Here is an 18,487-nt window from a genome sequence, read left to right as displayed (position 1 = left end):
TGAATGGGTGAAGCGAGTGAGTGAATGAGTGAGGTGGCGAGGTGGGTTGGTGAATGAATGGGTGAGGTTGGCTAGGTGGATGAGTGGGTGAATGGGTGAGGGAGCTAGGTGGGTGAGTGAGTGAGTGAATGGGTAAGGTAGCTAGGTGGGTGAGTGAGTGAGTGAATGGGTAAGGTAGCTAGGTGGGTGAGTGAGTGAGTGAATGGGTAAGGTAGCTAGGTGGGTGAGTGAGTGAATGAGGTCGCTAGGTGGGTGGCTGAGTGAGTGGGTCAGGTGAATGGATGAGGCGGCTGAAATCTCTGTATCCTCATTAGCTACAGGGGAAGTCCCAGAGGAGAATAGCCAATGTTGTTCCATTGTTTAAGAGAGGTAGCAGGGATAATCCAGGAAATTTTAGGCCAATAAGCCTTACGTCAGTGGTAGGGAAATTGTTGGAATAGATGCTTAGGATCAGGATTTACTTATATTTGGGAACAAATGGACTTATTAGTGATAAATAACATGGTTTTGTGAAGGGGAGGTTGTGCCTCACTAACTTGATCGAGTTTTTAGAGAAAGTGATAAAGATGATAGATGAGACAAAGCAGTGGATGTTATTTACCTGTACTTCAGTAAACATGGACTTAGTAAAGCCTTTAATAAGGTACTTCATGGTAGTCTGTATGAAAGCTGAAGTCACATAGGATCAGAGGGGAGCTGGCAAGATGGGTATAGAACTGGCTTGGCCATAGAAGACAGAGGGTAGCAGTGGAAAGGTGCTTTTCTGAATGGAAGGCTGTGACCAGCAGTGTTCCACAGGAATTAGTTCTGGGATCTTTGTTGTTTGTAGTTTATATAAATGATTTGGAGGAAAATGTAGCTGGTCTGATTAGTAAGTTCACAGATGACACCAAAGTCGGAGTTGTGGATAATGAAGAAGTTTGTCAGAGGATACAGCAAGACACAGATCAGTTGGAGACTTGGGTGGAGAAATGGCAGATGGAGTTTAATCTGGACAAATTAGGAAAGAAATAAGGAGCAAAAGGAGGGCAGAGTGAAACTTGGGCGCCATCCATACATCCACAAACCATTTCTATATTCAAATGTGAGGTAATGCAATTTGGAATGTCCAAAGCATGTAGGAGTTATACAGTAAATGGTAGAACCCTTGGGAGTATTGACAGGCAGAGAGATCTGGGCATATATATCCACCAATCACTGGAAGTGGCAACGCAGGTGGATAAGTCAGTCAAGAAGGCATATGGCATGCTTGCCTTCATCGGTTGGGGCATTGTGTATAAAAATTAGCAGGTCATGCTACAGTTGTACAGAACCTTAGTTAGGCCTCATTTGGAATATTGTGGACAATTCTGGTCGCCACACTATCAAAAGGATGTGGATGCTTTGGACAGGGTACAGAAGAGGTTTACCATGATGTTGCCCGGTCTGGAGGATATTGGCTATGAACAGAGATTGGATAAACTTGATTTGTTCTCACTGGAACAATGGAGGTTTGAGGGGTGACCTGATAGAGGTTTACAAGATTATGATTAGTATGGAAAGAGTGGATAGTCAGATGCTCTTTCTTAGTCAAGTACTAGGGGACATAGGTTTAAGATGGATGGGGAGAAATATAGAGGAGATGTGCAAGGCAGTTTTTTTACACAGAAGGTGGTGAATGCCTGGAACGTGCTGCCCAGGGAGGTGGTGGGAACAGGTATATTGGCATCATTTAGGGGGCATCTAAACGAATACATGAATAGGATGCAAATGGAAGAATATGAACTCTGTAAGTGCATATGGTTTTAGTTTAGGCAGGCATCATGATCGGCACAGGCTTGGAGGGCCGAAGGGCCTGTTCATGTGCTGTATTTTTCTTTGATCTTTGTTCTTTATCTGTCCTATTGACTCTAGCTCAGAGTCAGAGGTAATCACTTATGCAGCAGGGGAATTGCTCATTAGAAGCTTAAACTTTGTGGGTAATTCCCAGGTAGGTCCATAAATCAGGACTTCCACATAATCCCAATGTGCATCTTCTGTTGTAGGTCCAGTTTCCAGTAATCCAGAAACTGGATTTGGACCATCATGTTCCTTCTAAGACTGACTGACCTATGTTCTATACTGCATCTTCTAAATGAATCTTACTAATAAAAGTGACACATCATATTTCTTTCAATCTTTTCTCTTCCCTTTCTATTGTTCTCCCTTGCCTTCCTGAAGACATGCACTCTTGTTAAGTCCCACAGTCAAGAGCAACTTTGAGTACCTCATCCAAATGGGTAATTTTTATCACATGGTGGATGATGATAAACCATTTCAGTAGCTTATTCCAGATCCTTGTACTGTATATGAAGTTCAAGGAGAGTTGGGAGCAGAATCTTCAGCTAACTGCATGAATTGGGGGAAATTGTTGTAACCATTACAAGGGCGATTCATGTTGAAAATGTATTTTTTGGTCTACGTTGGGACACAAAATAAGCAATAGGTAGGGAGAGAGAAACTGTCTCCTTGGAGAACATGATCGGGGTGGGAGGAAGGAGATGGAGGATGTCCTCAGTAGGAAAGGTGAAACCTAAGGATAAAAGCATAAGCATGACAATTCGCCATGATGTGGAGATGCCAGCGTTAGACTGGGATAGGAAACACCAGGTTAAAGTCCAACAGGTTTATTTGGTAGCACGAGCTTTTGGACCGCTGCCTTTTCGCCTCACCTGGTGAAGGGGCAGTGCTCTGAAAGCTCATGCTACCAAATAAACTTTTCGGACTTTAACCTGGTGTTGTGAGACTTCTTACTATGACAATTTGCATCAGCATCCTGGGATTAGGGAGGGAAAAATATTGATCCTGCTTTCACTGATGCCTAATATAAAAGAGGAGTCATCATTGATCAAGGTACTGGAGGAATGCTCTGGAACCATTCTCCTATGTGACTTACTTCAGCACAGGAGAACAAAAGAATTAAGTGAATAATTTACAGACTCACGTGTTCAGAAACTCTTACACTGTTCACGTGTTTGTTTTTCAGCTTGATGTCTGGACTGGCAGCTTTGGATGCAAAAGCTTCAAGTCGATTGGGTCTCATTACAATTGCATACTACCTCTGGACAACCTTTGTGGCTGTTGTTATTGGAATAATCATGGTCTCCATCATACATCCTGGTGGTGCAGCCCAGAAGGAGAATACCGATGACAGCGGGAAACCAATCATGAGCTCTGCCGACGCATTGTTGGATTTGATACGGTACATGTAACAATAGTTCATTGATCAGTGCTGGTATTACAATATTCCCAGAGAATTTGGTGTCCCTGAGATGGCTATTTTAAAAGGCATTTTGCATCATGCATTGTGGACAGTAACCTAATTTGATGCTCAGAAGCATCAGTTTTGCGCTGCAATGGATATTTTTAATATTAAAAATGGTGTGTGGTTGCAATATTCACATGGTGTTGAACCTGAAAGGGGCCTCTGTCGGAATAGCATTGCATGACATATCAATTTATGTGAAACACACCCTAATATACTGTGGCAATCAAATTATCTGATTCTTCTTCTGAAAGTTAAACTTGTCCATGGGCAGGAGCCTGTGAGGGGATGTTGATAAAAGCACTAGGGCTTCAATGCATAACTAAGTTTCATATTGTAGTACTGGTCAAATGGATCAGGAAGATCCCACTCTTGATTCCTGGTCTAAATTATGCAAATTGGTTTCATCTAGACTGTTTGTTGAGACAATACAAATAACAAATGTAATAAATCTTTTAATTATTGGGTTCTGTATTTATGATTGAAATTTTTACAGGTAGATGTGGAGTAAAGGACAGAATATTGAAATGCTGAATTAATCCCTATTGTTCTGGCACATTGATGCTGTGAGGGTGATAACAAGTAACACAGAAGTGACACATGATGGTTGGAATAGAAACAGCAAACAACTTAATTGTAGATAAAACTAAACTACTGCGGATGCTGGAATCTGAAACAAAAACAGAAAATGCTGGAAAATCTCAGGAGGTCTGACAGCATCTGTGGGAAGATACAAGTCTAGATGACTCTTTGTCAGAGCTCATTGCAGAGATGTTCAATAAGCAGAGTTAAGATCTAGACTACCCACAAGCCTCCGGAAGGCCCGATGACATCATGATGTGACCGCATGATTGCTCTATTAAAGGGATCATGCCAAACACTGTAACTATCCCAAATATATAACAGCTGTTTACTTGCCTCATACAATTCATAATACTTTGTGTTAAATATAATATTTCTCAGCCTCCCCTTTAAGCTTATTGAAGGTGGCTTCAGTTAGAACTCTGAAATTGAATTTAATGATCATTTAATGAAATATTTTTTCTAGACTGTTCTTTGATTATTTTCTACTTACCTAAATTAGGTTGAATTCTCGTTTAAAAAAAAGCGCATTACTGTGGTTGCTGGAATCTGAAACAAAAACTGAAATTGCTGAAATCTGAAGAATTGTCATGCGGATGCAAAATGTTAATTCTATTTTCTCTCTTCAAAGATGCCAAACTTGCTGGGTGGAATTTTCCTGGCTTGCCCGCCACGGGAATCATAGCAGATGCATGGCAGACCATGCAAAGATTCATTGACCTCAGGCAAGATTTTCCAGTTTAGGCAGCTGGAAAATCCCACCCGTTGAGTTTTTTTTCCAGCAATTTCTTGCTGTAGGTTAAATTATAAATGTTTTTAGTTGATCATTAAAATGCTGGTTTATTTTCTAAGTTTTCAAATTGTGCACTGCAAAGGTGAACCAAAAATATTGTTCTATTAAAGTTGCTCAGGCTTTATGCATTTAAATAAACAACTAAAATGTAACATTCAAGATAATGTTCGATGCAGATAAATCACCTATCCCTGTTTCTCACACTGCCCTTTTTTCCCTCATTTCTCTTCATTTCTTGCGCTCCTTTTGACATTTTGACCAAATTTTTGGGTTTGCCAGTGGGATTCTCTGCTCTTGCTGCAGTGAACAGAATTTTGGCTGAGTGCCAAATTCTCCATCCTCACGTGGAGTGGCAGCAGGGGGTGAACAGGCAGAAAATTCCACCTTTAACTTTTCTTGAATTTTTTTCACTAAATTTTTTTCACATTGCATTCCACCTATTCCAAACTTTTCTTCCAGTTTCTTTTAAACAATGTTTTACTCATTCTGTTTTCCCAATCTCCGTTTGCCTGTTGTCCATTCTGGAATTGGTTAAACATCTAGCTTTTGGGGCTGATGGACAATTTGTTTTTCTGCCAAGAGCTGTCGCCGTGACACGCCTAGATCAATCCTTGTTAACAGTAGCATGGTGGCTATGTTATTGGACTAGTAAACAGAGGCCTGGATTCAATATCCAGCGACATGAGTTTAAATCCCATAATAACAGTTGGGGAATTTAAATCCAGTTAATTAAATAAATCTGGAATAAAAATCGAGTCCCACTAATAATGCATCTACTGTTTTCTCATTACTTGGTTGACCAATATCCAGTAGATGAGGAAATCTATTGTCTTTATGTGTTGCCTTTACATGACAACCCTCTGAAATGTTTGATCATTGTCAAGGCAAATCTTCACCACTTTCTCAAGGGCTGGGTAATAAATGCAAGCCTTGCCAGTGATGTTCATGTTCTAAGAATGAATAAGAAAATTTTTAAAACAAATTCATGAGACTGGCTGCTGCCATCAATCATAGAATCCCTACATGCAGAGGAGATCCGCTAGGCCCTCCTCTGCATGTTGATTGTTGTCTGAGCTTGCACAGACAACAATCCCACCCAGGCTGTATCTCAGTAACCCCATGTATTTACCCCATCAATCACCCTGACACCAAGGGACAATTTACCATGACCAATCCACCTAAACTGCACATCTTTGGAGTATGGGAGGAAAACAAAGCACCTGGAGGAAATCCATGCAGGCTTGGGGAGAATGTACAAACTCCACACAGACAGTGATCAGACGCCAAAACTGAAACTGTGCCTCTGGTGCTGTGAGGCAGCAGTGCCAATTACTATGCCATCATGCCACCCTTGTGCCACCATGTCCCCCTCATGCCACTGTGCCGCCCTTAAACCAACATTTATTCTTTCACCTATGGGATTGACATTCAAATCCAGTCTAGGCTCATGGATGAATGTTTGCTCAGCTACATATAAAGGTTCTATAGAAATTTATTGTGGTAGTCACAGCCTGGATCTTGGTGGGTATGAAATCAGAGCTACCCAAGATGCAGCATAGACTGAAAGTCTCATTCAGGAGAAGCCATAGAATGTCTAGTTTGATAATATATTTTTGTATGCTGTTCTGAAGCAGAACTTGAATATATCTTTGGGTCAGACTAAGAGGAACTTAATTCTGTGTCATTTCGTGTTCAAGTTGTCTTTCCCTGACTTCCTGTGCAAGTACAGTAGCGTTCTTTTCATTGACCACCCTCATTGGGATAAATGCAAGAAAATCAGTTTCCAGTTTGTTGAGCAAACATGAACTTACTCTTAATCTTTTTGTGACAACTAACATACAAAAATGGTATTTGAATAGAGAATCATCATACGTACAAGAGCAGAGGTACGATAACCATTCCCAGTTGTAGGAAGGTGACATTTAGATGGCCATTTAATCAGTCAAATAGGTGTATTTTAATGGCTGATTCACAGTGGCTTTCTGACATTTCCTTCTCCCACGCAGTTATTAAAACAAAGTATTTAACGATCCAATTATACTCCAGTCGAAAATCCACATCTGTTGCTCATTCATGATAAATTTGTTTGTGTAGACTATGCAGCTGAATTTCTTTAAACTTTTCTTTGGAGCATGAGCTCATGCTTTTGAATAAGTGTCCCAGTTACATAATAAACGGGATATAACTGCCATTCCAGGTCAATTTTTTCCTTTGCTTAAAAAAATACAGTGCATGCAGTGAACTGGTAAATCAAGACCATCACCACAGCTGCACCTCCTTGCTGTCACGTCCGTTCAATGCATTCTCTTTTCAACTCAGTTGTAGCTATGGGGAATGTAGACACTGAGGAATGGCAGTCCAGAATTAGGAAGTTTCTTCCAGCATCTCATCTACACTTGTGGCCAGCATACAGAAAGGGCATTTGGGTGATGCTTCTACCTTTTGCCTCAGAGCCAACACTCTGTTACACATATTCCTTGTCATCCATTGCATTACTGATACCATTGTCATTGTTGCTTTTCGCTTTTCACTTTTTGCTATCAACCCTCTAAGTCCAGATAGTCCAACTCACACATTCTACCTGTTTCCTGCATCCCTACCTCATTCAGATAAAAGCATGCGACATTTTTCCAGGGATGGCCAACCAGGAACTTGCAAACTGTCTATGATTGTGGTCCTTCAAATGTTTTCTTTGTCTGGTTTTACCAATGTGCTCAGTCCAGCTACATAGGTGCAGAAGGAACATAAGCATGACAAAATAGCTAATATCACCCCATCCCCCCATCTGACCTCACTAATAGGCTTTTCATTAGTTTTAATGTATTTTGTATTTATTACTGAGTAAGTATTCAGAACTAACTGCCTTCCTAACTATGCAGTAACAGTAAAGGAAGTGGTGATCCTAAATTTAGTACTCACGCAGAAAAATTCAAGTTTTCTTTTTTATGTGTTATATATTGTTAAGAAATCTGTTTCTTAATCAAAGCCCCTTCCAATTCCAGAAACTAGCACGTTCTACAAACAGCATTCAAGATTTTCTAGCCTTTTTTCTCTCAAAATCGACTACTCTGGTATTTTGAAGATCACATCCTATTTCTAAGTTGTCCCTACTCTACTGAATTACCAAGAGAAGCTCCTCAATAAAGCTAAATGTTGATAGACTTATTATTAGCTCAATAATCTGATAGCATCTAATCCAGATTTAGAGAACTAATATAAGTGATTGACGTTCCTATCTCCTACTTTCCCTTGTTGTCATTATTGCTAACCGTTGCTATTTTAAACTATTAATGCATTTAATGTATTGTGAATGTGTTATTGATTGCTACAACAATATGGAGTAACTTTGTTTCCCTTCCTCCCTCTTAAAGGAACATGTTCCCCTCTAATCTGGTTCAAGCTACATTTCAACAGGTAAGTTTACGTCGTTTTAAAATATTTGTACATAGGACATGAACGTTGCCGGCAAAGCCAGCTTTTATTGACTGTTCCTAATTACCCACTTTCTTGAACCACTGCAGACCGATGTGGTACTTGATGCTTTCTTTTTTGTAAGCATCTCGGTGAAACGCCAGGTTCAATGATCTAGGTTAATCATGCAGAATACCATCAAACTTGAAAAGAGTCAGAAAGAAGGTCAGATAAATGATGCTGTATTGGCTGGGTGATACTAAGTCTAGGTTTCAAAATTCACTAAATTATAAAAGGAAAGGAAGATTATATGAGATTAAGAGAGTTTTCCTGTTAAAGAGCAAAGAACAAAGAAAATGACAGCACAGGAACAGGCCCTTCGGCCCTCCAAGCCTGCATCGACCATGCTGCCCGACCGAACTAAAACCCTTCCAGGAACCAAATCCCTCTATTCCCATCCTATTCATGTATTTGTCAAGACACCCCTAAAAGTCATTGCCGTATGTGCTTCCGCTACCTCCTCTGACAATGAGTTCCAGACATCCACTATTCTCTGTGTAAAAAATCTGCCTCATATATCTCCTTTAAACCTTGTCCCTTGCACCTTAAACCTGTGACCCCTCATCATTCACTCTTCCACCCTGGAAAAAAGCTTCCATGCCTCTCATAACCTTGCACACTTCTATCAGGTCTCCCCTCAACCTTCATCATTCCAGTGAGAACAAGCCAAGTTTCTCCAACTTCTCCTCATAGCTAATGGCCTCCACACCAGGCAACATCCTTCTGCCTACCATGGGAATCATAGTAGGGGGGGTGGGGGGGGCGGGGGGCGGGGAGGGTGTTGGGGAGGAGGAGGTGGGAGTGGGGTGGACCATGCAAAGGTCCATTGACCTCAGGCAGGATTTTCTGATTTTGGGGCAAGCACAGTCAAAAAATCCCATCCTAGGAATTTGACAAACAATGGGGGGAGAATGAGGAGGCGGGGGGCGGTGCACAGTGGCACTATCGTTAGTACTGCTGCCCCACAGCTCCAGGGATCTGGGTTTGATTCCCAGCTGAGAAAAGTTTATTTATTAGTCACAAGTAGGCTTACATGCACACTGCAATGAAGTTACTTTGAAAATCCTTGAGTCACTGTCTGTGCAGTGTCTACATGTTCTCCCCATGCTTTGTCTGCGTGGGTTTCCTCCGGCTGCTCCGGTTTCCTATCACAGTCTGAAAGATATGCTGGTTAGGCACATTGGCCATGCTAAATTCTCCCTCAGGCACTGCACTGTGGCGACTAGGGGATTTTCACAGTAAATTCATTGCAGTGTTAATGTAAGCCTGCCTGTGACACTAATAAATAAACTTTAAACTTTAATAAGTCTTCCACACATAGGAGGTGGTCAAAAGCTATATGGAAGAGGACATAGAATAGTGAAATGGAAAGACCCATAATGAATGCAAATTAATGCAATTAAATATAAAATTATGCACTCTGGAAAGAATAGCATGGAGTGTAATCGAAATGTTATATTTGGGGGGGTTGTAAGAGGCTCCTGGGGATATAGATATTTGGTTTTCTAAATTGGGGCATCAAAAACAAAAACCAAATAAGTCATGTTAAACCTTACGAACCTCTGGTTAGGCTTCCACAACTGGAGCATTGCCTATAATTCTGGGCACCACATGTTAGGAAGGAGATCAAGTCCTTGGAAAGAGTACAGAGGAAGTTTACCAGCATGACCCCAGGGTTGAGGAATTCCAGCTATATAGAGAGATTGGAAAACGTGGGATAAAGATAAAATACTGCAGATGCTGGAATCTGACACAAAAACAGAAAATGCTGGAAAACCCCATCTGCGCAGAGAGAATAGAGCCAGCATTTTGAGTCAGGATGATCCTTTGTCAGAGCTTCTGACGAATCTCTGACGAAGAGTCTGACAAAGGTCATCCAGATCGAAATGTTGGCCCTAATCTCGCTCCACAGATGCTGACAGACTTGCTGATATTTTCCAGCATTTTCTGTTTTTGTGCTGGAAAGCCTGGGATTGTTCCTGGGAGAAAGGAAAACCTAATAAATTATGAGGAGCTTTGGTAGAGAAAGTAGGAAGATGTTAATTGTTTTCTTTGGAAAGTGGATCAGTAACCTGAGGCCATTGGTTTAAAATAATAGGCAAAAGTAGTAGCGAGGCAATGAGAATTTTTTTTCATGTAGAGGGCTGTTAGACCACATTGTCTGAAAGTGTGAGAAAATCAGATCCCATCAGAATTTTCAAAAAGCAATTGGACATATATTTGAACCGTGTCGATTTGCAGGAATGTGGGGAAAATAAGGAATTCTGGGATTATGGATAGTTTCCAAAGAACCTGCACAGACAAGAAGGCCTGAATGGCTTTAACTTGTAAGATTCTATTATTTTCTATATCTATGGCATATTTGAGTCTTAAAGGGGAAACAGATCAAAGTTAGGCAAATCAAACTGTTTCCATATTTTTATTATCCCTAAAACTGAGAAAAGAGTAAATAAAAATATTTAAATACTGTTTTAATTGAAAATAATGACTCGTAGCTCCATGGCTTCCCAGTGTTGGATTTGAGGGCTATCCCAAAGATGTGCTGGGGAATCCCCTTTGGAAGTTCCCAGGTAAGAGTTTACGTAGTAATTTCCAGAAGCGTTAACTTCCCCTGGACAATTGTACAGCACTGGGAACCATCCAACAACACATTAACTTCAAATGGTTCTGCTAGTTTTACACTAATTGTTACTTCGAAAGATTTGGAAGAAATAAGGGTACTTCTAACTTCAGCAGGTCATACTTAGGCAGTCCTTACACATTGGACACCCTCAGCCTCGCAGGGTACCCCCCCCACCCTCTACCAGGTATTACCACTAGACTATTAATCCAGAAACTCAGCTAATATTCTGAGGACCCAAGTTTGAATCCTGCCACGGCAGATGGTGGAATTTAAATTTAATAAAAAATATCTGGAGTTAAGTATCTACTGATGACCATGAAACCATTGTCAGTTGTCGGAAAAACCCATTGATTTCCAATCTGCCGTCCTTACTTGGTCTTGCCTACATGTGACTCCAGAGCCACAGCAACATGGTTGATTCTTAACTGCTTTCTGAAATGGCCAAGCAAGTCATTCAATACAAAGGTAACTGGGGATGGGCAATAAATGCTGCCCCAGCCAACAATGCCCATAACCCACAAATGAATCCTTAAAAATTTAAAAGTATCCCTCACCCTCACACACCACGCCGCCATCCCCCCTCTCCGCCCCCTGCTCCCAATTGCATGGAATTCTGCAGCCTGAACCCAACTGGTACCCAGCAGGATCTTTTTAAGACTTTTACTGTAACAAGCAAAGTAAGATCAACATAAATCAAATGTTACCTGATAGGCAACTGGTATATTGAACTTAAGAAAAGGTACATTAACTAATTAGTGCAATCAAGATCATTCTTACAACCCTTTTTGCTGTCCTCCATACTTTTGGTCTACCTGTGGCCTTACATAAACATGTCCATAGTTACTCTGGATGTTTTAGCAGACTCACTTCTCCCAGTTGTGCTAGGTTGAAGCTGCCAATGTCATTTGAAAGCAGTTTCACTCAGCCTGAGTCTTCCAGATCCAACTTCAACCAGCAAGGACCAAGTTAGTTACCCCTTGTAACTTAAATCTTCAAATGTTGAAGACCAAGGTGGTCAAGAAGGCTTATGGCATGCTGGCCTTCATCAGTGGGGCATTGAGTATAGGAATTGAAAAATCATATTTCATCTGTAAAAGATTTTGGTTCGGCCGCACTTGGAGTATTGTGTACAATTTTGGTCACCACACTACTAGAAGGATGTTTGATGCATTGGAAAGGGTGCAGAAGAGATTTACGAGGATGTTGTCTGGTTTGGAGGATATAGACTATGAAGAAAGGTTGAACAAACTTGGATTGTCTTCAATGGAGTGTTGGAGGATGCAGGGGGACCGGATCGAGGTTTACAAGGTTATGACAGACTTGAGTAGAGTGAATAGTCAGAGTCTTTTTCCCGGGGTCAAAGGGTCAATTACTCCGGGGCATAAGTTGAAAGTGAGGGGGGAAATTTTAAAAGAAGTGTAAGGGACAAATTTTTCACACAAAGGGTGGTGAATGCCTGGAACGTACTGCCGGAAGAGGTAGTGGAAGCAGATTCTATAACAAAGTTCAAGAAGCACCTGGATAGACACATGAATAGGCAGGACTGGAGGGCTATGGATCATGTAGAGGCAAGAAAATATTAGAGAGACACCTGTATTGGCTCAATCTTAGTGGGCTGAAGGGCCTGTTCCTGTGCTGTACTGTTCTTTGTTCTTTGTTGTGTTGGTTCTGTCCCTTTCCCTTCAAGCAAAAATCCAATTCTCACAAGCATCTAGCTTGACTTTTAATATTAAACAGTCCTTTTTTTCCTCTCCTCACAGCAATATCTGTTCTATTGCTCTCCCTCTCCTTGTCTCACAGAGCGGTTGCTACTTTACTGTGAGTTACTTGTACAGGTGTGAAAACTGTCATTTCATTTCAGTAGGTTTCTGTTTGTATTTCACACCCATAGCGATCGGACTGTGTAGGTGTGCCTTTGTGCTGCAGTGATTATGGAATTCTCAGCCTGTCCTTCAATTAAAGGAGGCATTTTAAAATATAACTTTTTTGTAAAGTCCTGCATTTATAACATAAGGACCAAGACTAAATTGGGACATGTCATTGAAGAGTTGATGAGTGGCTTGTGTAGTAATATCTAAATGTTGGGATTTGGAGTGCGTACTGCCCCTTTAAGAGTGTGAGTCAGCAGCAAGTTTATATTTCATCAAAATATTTGAGGCGGTTCTCCAAACCAGAAACAACGAGATATCCCTTCTAGCGCAGCTTATGTTTCTTTGGGTGGAGACACTTGTTACTTTGTTTGTAGAGGTGTCAGAAATTAATGAACTAATCCAAGAACATCGCAATAAGTAACCTCGCAAGAAGTAGGAGAAACTGAATGAACTCTTTGGACAGTAGAACACTAAATCTTCCTGTTTCCTTGGGGAATTAGCTCCTCCTAGTGTGGCACCCAGTTAAACAGTCTTAGGTCTGACTGTGGAACCGTGCACACCTACAATAAGGAGTTCCCCAGTGTTCTAGGTATTAAAGCTACTTTGTGGTTCTTCATGAACTATCCATTGATTATGCATAGATAATAGTTCCCAACAAAACTTAGCATTTTAGAATAAGATAGAAGCAGGAAAGTTGTTTCCACTGGCAGCTGAAACTAGAATGAGAGGGTATGGCCTCAAAAGAAAGGGGAACAGGTTTAGGACTGAGTTGAGGAGGAACTTCTTCACACAAAGGGTTGTGAATCTGTGGAATTCCCTGCCCATGAAGCAGTTGAGGCTACCTCTTTGAATGTTTTTAAGGCAAGGATAGATAAATTTTTGAACAAAAAGGAATTAAGGGTTATGGTGAGCAAGGGTGAGTGGAGCTTAGTCCACGAAAAGATCAGCCATGATCTTATTGAATGGCAGAGCAGGCTCGAGGGGCCAAATGGCCTACTCCTGCTCCTAGTTCTTATGTTCTTATGTTATATTATGTTCTTAAGATCCGAAGAGGGGGCAAAAGTTCAACTCATAGCAATAACTTTGTATTTTCAATGTTCAGACTGATTGTTCAGACAAATTTTCACATTTGCAACACTCACATGAGTGTATTATTCAACCACTAGCATTTCTCAGTCTGGAAAATTTTACATGTTTCATTTCTTCAACATGATTCTTGTGAATCTGGAAGGTAGGAGTTACCCAATGAGTCAGGAACTCTGATCGCCATACCAGCTGAAGGATTCCAACTTCGAATTGCAGTTTGGGAAAATAAAAGTTATGTTATTTAATTTTTGATATTAAGAACTTACCACTTGTTGTTATCGAAAACACTAAAATATATATGCTTGTGGTTTCACAGTATCGAACTAAGATTGTCCCAATAGTAATTTCGGTCAAAGTAGCAGGATCGGAAGATGTCACGAGGATGCCTTTAATCTATGGAATTCAAGGTGATAATGACTCCGAAATAATTCAGAACATTTCCTTGGACATCACCCCACCTCCAGAAATCATATACAAATCAGGGCCAGGTTCAAGTGACGGGATGAATGTTCTTGGCATTGTTATATTTTCTGCCACAATGGGTAAGAGTTCTTTTTTATGCCAAACATTTCCTGTCAAACTATAGGCAATAAATATTAATGTACAGATTACTTAATGGGGTGTTTGATTTCCTGGGCAGAATTTTCCCAAAAAATCATTAAGTGTCATTTCAGGCAAGAAACCAATGTCTGAGTCAGCAGCAAGTTTACATTTCATTAAAATATTTGAGGCGGTTCTCCAAGAAACAACGTGATATCCCTTCTTGTGCAGCTTATGTTTCTTTGGGTGGAGACACTTGTTACTTTGTTTGTAGAGGTGTCAGAAATTAATGAACTAATCCAAGAACATTGCAATAAGTAACCTCGCAAGAAGCAGCAGAAACTGAATGAACTCTTTGGGCAGTAGAATACTAAATCTTCATGTTTCCCTGGAGAATTAGCTCCTCCTAGAGTGGGACCCAGTTAAACAGTCTTGGGCCTGACTGTGGAACAGTGCACGCCAATAAAAAAGAGTTCCCCAGTGTTCTAGGTATCAAACCTACTTTGCGGTTCTTCATGCACTATCCGTTGATTGTGCATAGATAATAGTTCCCAACAAAACTTAGCATTTTAGGATAAGATGGAAGTAGGGAAGTCGGATATGTCAGTGCAAATCACACGGCAATCTTCCGAGAGTGGTGAGTTTTACACTGGTTCTGAGAGGGGCAGAACCTAAATGTGCCAGTAAGACTGGGTTCATAATGAGCAGGCCATCATTTTAAAGGGCGCCCTGATCTCAAATTGAAATTGAAGACCCTCCTTCCTTCCCCCAGGAACATTGGGACCCCCCCACCCCTCCAAAAATAATTGCTGGTATCAGGGCATTGGGGCCTTCACAATGGACCCCACTCCATGACCGTCTTCATGATCCCCCTTCATGCCCCCTTTCATGATCCCCCATGTCTCGATTTGGGACTCCCCTTTATGCCTCCACATCATGATCTCGCCTCCACGACCCCCCCTTCACGTTTTGCATCAGACCCCCGGTCCCTAATGGCGCAATTCCCTCAGGTTCCACCCCCCTCAGGATCCACTCTCCTCAGACTCTACTCCTCTCATGCCCCAGCCCTCTTGGCACTGCCCCCAACAAGCCAGTAGTGTCGATATGGCAATTCCAGAATGGCACTGCCAGATGGGCAATGTTTTGCCATGCCCCCAACCACCAGGGGTTTCATTTGCCATTCTCCATTTGTGGAGACCAGTGATGATTGTCACTGGGCTGTTGCTGTACCCTCACAAAAACCCCAGAGCAAGATAAGACCCAGCCTGGAATAGATTCTGGATATTTAAATGCTCATTTTAATTCACAATTGTTAATGTTTTACGGTCACAATGTCAAGATGAAAACAATACGCTCTACACAGGGAGAGGAATTCCGTTGAAATTTCCAGCAATCCACAAATTAAAATACTCAAATTTGTCACTCGAACCTGTCAATTTTGTACTTCATCAAAAGATATTTTCAGATTGATTGTGTTTGTGCCTTCTCTTTTATTCCCTCTCTGTATATTTTTTGAACATAAAATGTCAATTGCTTAATTTTGCAATGGGCCCATGAACCAATTGCCATGTCTTAGGTCTGGAGATTAAATGCAATACTCTAACAACCAGTTCATGTTAATGTGACAAGTGCATGTTCTCTGTGTGAAAGGTATAATGCTGGGGAGAATGGGAAAGAATGGAATGCCACTGGTCAGCTTCTGTCAGTGTTTAAATGAATCTGTGATGAAGATTGTCGCTGTTGCCACATGGTGAGTTTGTCAGCCAATTCCCATGCCTAATAAATCATAACTGCTTTATTATATATTCAGTGATGGTGTCACATGGGAAAGTTGTGACCAATAAATGTTGATAACTGCATGTTTTGGTGCTAAATGTTAAAACTACTTTACATCTTGTAAATCTTTTATTGATACATCAAAAGTCCCCGGTGGGCAGCAATAAACATTGCTGCCTTCATCAGCTCATATAAGACGCCACTACACTTAACCAGCCAGCAAGGATTTTCAGGGAAAACATTTTGTTTTTTTCTAAACCATCAATCTGCAATAATTACCCATCAGTGCCAATGCCTCAGCCCATCTGCTGCTAAAACATTCATCTTGATTTTTTGTTGCCTATTCCAATGCTTTCCTGAAGCTTTGTAGATTTCAAGTTATCCAAAATGTAAATACTTGTTAAACCGATCTTCTTTGACCAAGTTTTTGGCTATAGATTGCTCTTCAAATAGCTTATATTTATCCGATAACATTTCTAAGAAGCACCTTGGGATGTTTTGCTTCATTGAAGGTGCTACGTACATGAAAGTTGTTCTTTGATCCTTTTCAGTGTCCGCTGGCAAAAGGGCTCAAAAGATGGGATCTAATGATTGAGTTTCACTGTCCATAGTAACATTTCAATGAAGAATCAATATGGATTACAACTTAGTTGCCATTCTGATTAGCCTTACGTTAAGATGATAGCTGTTTTCCCAATAACCTATTGCTAAATCTGATCACCTTTTATGCAGAATACATTTTATGCAGGTAAATAATTTAGTCAATCTTGTGTAATACTTGGTATCTACAGGTTAATGAGCTATTCCATTTGCACATACTGGAGCAATATAACTACAGTCTTTGGAAAGGTTTTTAACTTCTTTATTATTGAATTGTATGTTTCAAATAAAGGAAAATTGCTCTCACTTTCATTATCTGACATAGATTTGCTTAAATGTCAGAACACAAAAACTAATGACTTTTTTATTGTTTCCTCTAGTTCTACCAGCTAATGAATTATCAGCACTATAACTGACAAAATAAAGGTTATAATCACTCTTTTATGGTTTGACCTTGGGTGGGGGCTCAGTAATGCAACCTATGGCCTGCCTGCAGCCTATCTCCCATTTTACAGGAATTGCTGGCCAATTAATGGCCACTTGTGTCTCATCCCACCCTTTGCTTCTTTGACCTTGCCAGGGAGATGTCCACACCAGGTGGATGGCCTAGCAGCATTTACAGGGCAGGCTGGTGTTTGGCAAGACAGGAGTGACCTCCTTTAGAGATCCCTTGTGCCCACTGACAAGGTCATACCCCCCAGCCCTCCTTACTGGCCTCTCAAACCTGGCCACCACCCTCCCTCACTAGGACCTGCCAAGTACTGCCAATACCCTGGACATACCTGAAATCCTGTCTCCATTACCTCCTATCATTCAGCACCATTTGAACCCAACACTGGTGGGATTACAGAGGTGCCGGCCAATCGAATTGGCTGGTAGCTCGTGAAAGCAGGAATGCATCCTCAGACGGTACTGGAAATCTTGAATTTTGGCAACTAATGCCCTACCAGTTGTTGAACAGTTGGAGGAAAGCTGCTAATGGTGAGTTTGTGTTCCCCTTTGACTCTTCGGGTGGTGGAGTGGGAAAGCCCACCACCCAAAAGCCCACCACCCAAAAGCCCATCTTGCAATTTTTTAAAAGTTCAATTACATTTTCTCAATATTAAAATTCTTTGCAGGCACCATCAGAGATCTAAATAGTGAAGGGAAGATGGGACACATACAAGCAGAATAGTCTGTACCTGAACCAGAATGGGACTAACATCCTTGTGGGTGGGTTTGATTGTGCTGTTGGGAGATGTTGAGACTATTTTGGCAGGGGAAGGGTCACTGAGTGTTAGTACAATAGGGACACGGCTTTCTATAGTAAAGGAACCATGGCAGAGGAAGTTCAGCCATATGGAGTTCCAAGTGAGTAAGGTGAGGCAGGATGACCTCTACTTTAATGCTAGGAATATTATAGTCAGACTGATGAGTTAAGGGTGTGGATTGACATGTGGAAGTGTGATATTGTTGCCATCACAGAGACATGGTTGAGGGAGGACCGCACTGGCAACTCAACATTCCGGGATATAGGATCTTCAGATGAGACAAGGAGGGTATAAAAGAAGATGTGGTATCACTTTATTAATAAAGGACCCAGTTACCACAGTAAGGAGGGACGATATCTTCTTGGAAGGTTCTTCAAATGAGGCTTTATGGGTAGAGCTTGGGAATAAAAAGGGGGCAATCACATTTCTGGAAGTGTGTTATAGAGTTAGCAGGCAATAGAGGAGCAGACATGCAGACAGTTCACTGAGGTGTATATAAAAAAAGGATAATATATTAGTGGATTCCAACTTGCCCACCATTAATTGGGATAGTCTTAGTGTAAAGAGTTTCGAGAGAGCGATTTCTTGAAATATATTCAGTAAAGCCTTGTA

The 18,487-nt window shown here is 41.1% G+C and overlaps 1 protein-coding gene across 1 annotated transcript in view; it reads left to right on the top strand.

The window, feature by feature from the left end:
* The window catches only part of LOC145347764 (excitatory amino acid transporter 5-like), a 61,704-nt gene that overhangs the window by 23,344 nt on the left and 19,873 nt on the right, over window positions 1–18,487 (top strand). Inside the window, exons 3-6 of the mRNA XM_080195555.1 lie at window positions 3,005–3,220; window positions 8,030–8,072; window positions 14,026–14,251; window positions 15,900–15,999. Of these exons, the coding sequence (XP_080051681.1) occupies window positions 3,005–3,220; window positions 8,030–8,072; window positions 14,026–14,251; window positions 15,900–15,999 (585 nt within the window). The remainder of the gene's footprint in view (window positions 1–3,004; window positions 3,221–8,029; window positions 8,073–14,025; window positions 14,252–15,899; window positions 16,000–18,487) is intronic.

The sequence above is a fragment of the Carcharhinus amblyrhynchos genome, chromosome 9 (genome assembly GCF_965287045.1).
Source record: "Carcharhinus amblyrhynchos chromosome 9, sCarAmb.v2.hapA, whole genome shotgun sequence".
In the NCBI taxonomy this organism is placed as follows: Eukaryota; Metazoa; Chordata; class Chondrichthyes; order Carcharhiniformes; family Carcharhinidae; genus Carcharhinus; species Carcharhinus amblyrhynchos.
Note: the sequence above shows the minus strand (reverse complement) of the source record. Positions and strands in the feature narration are given on the sequence as shown.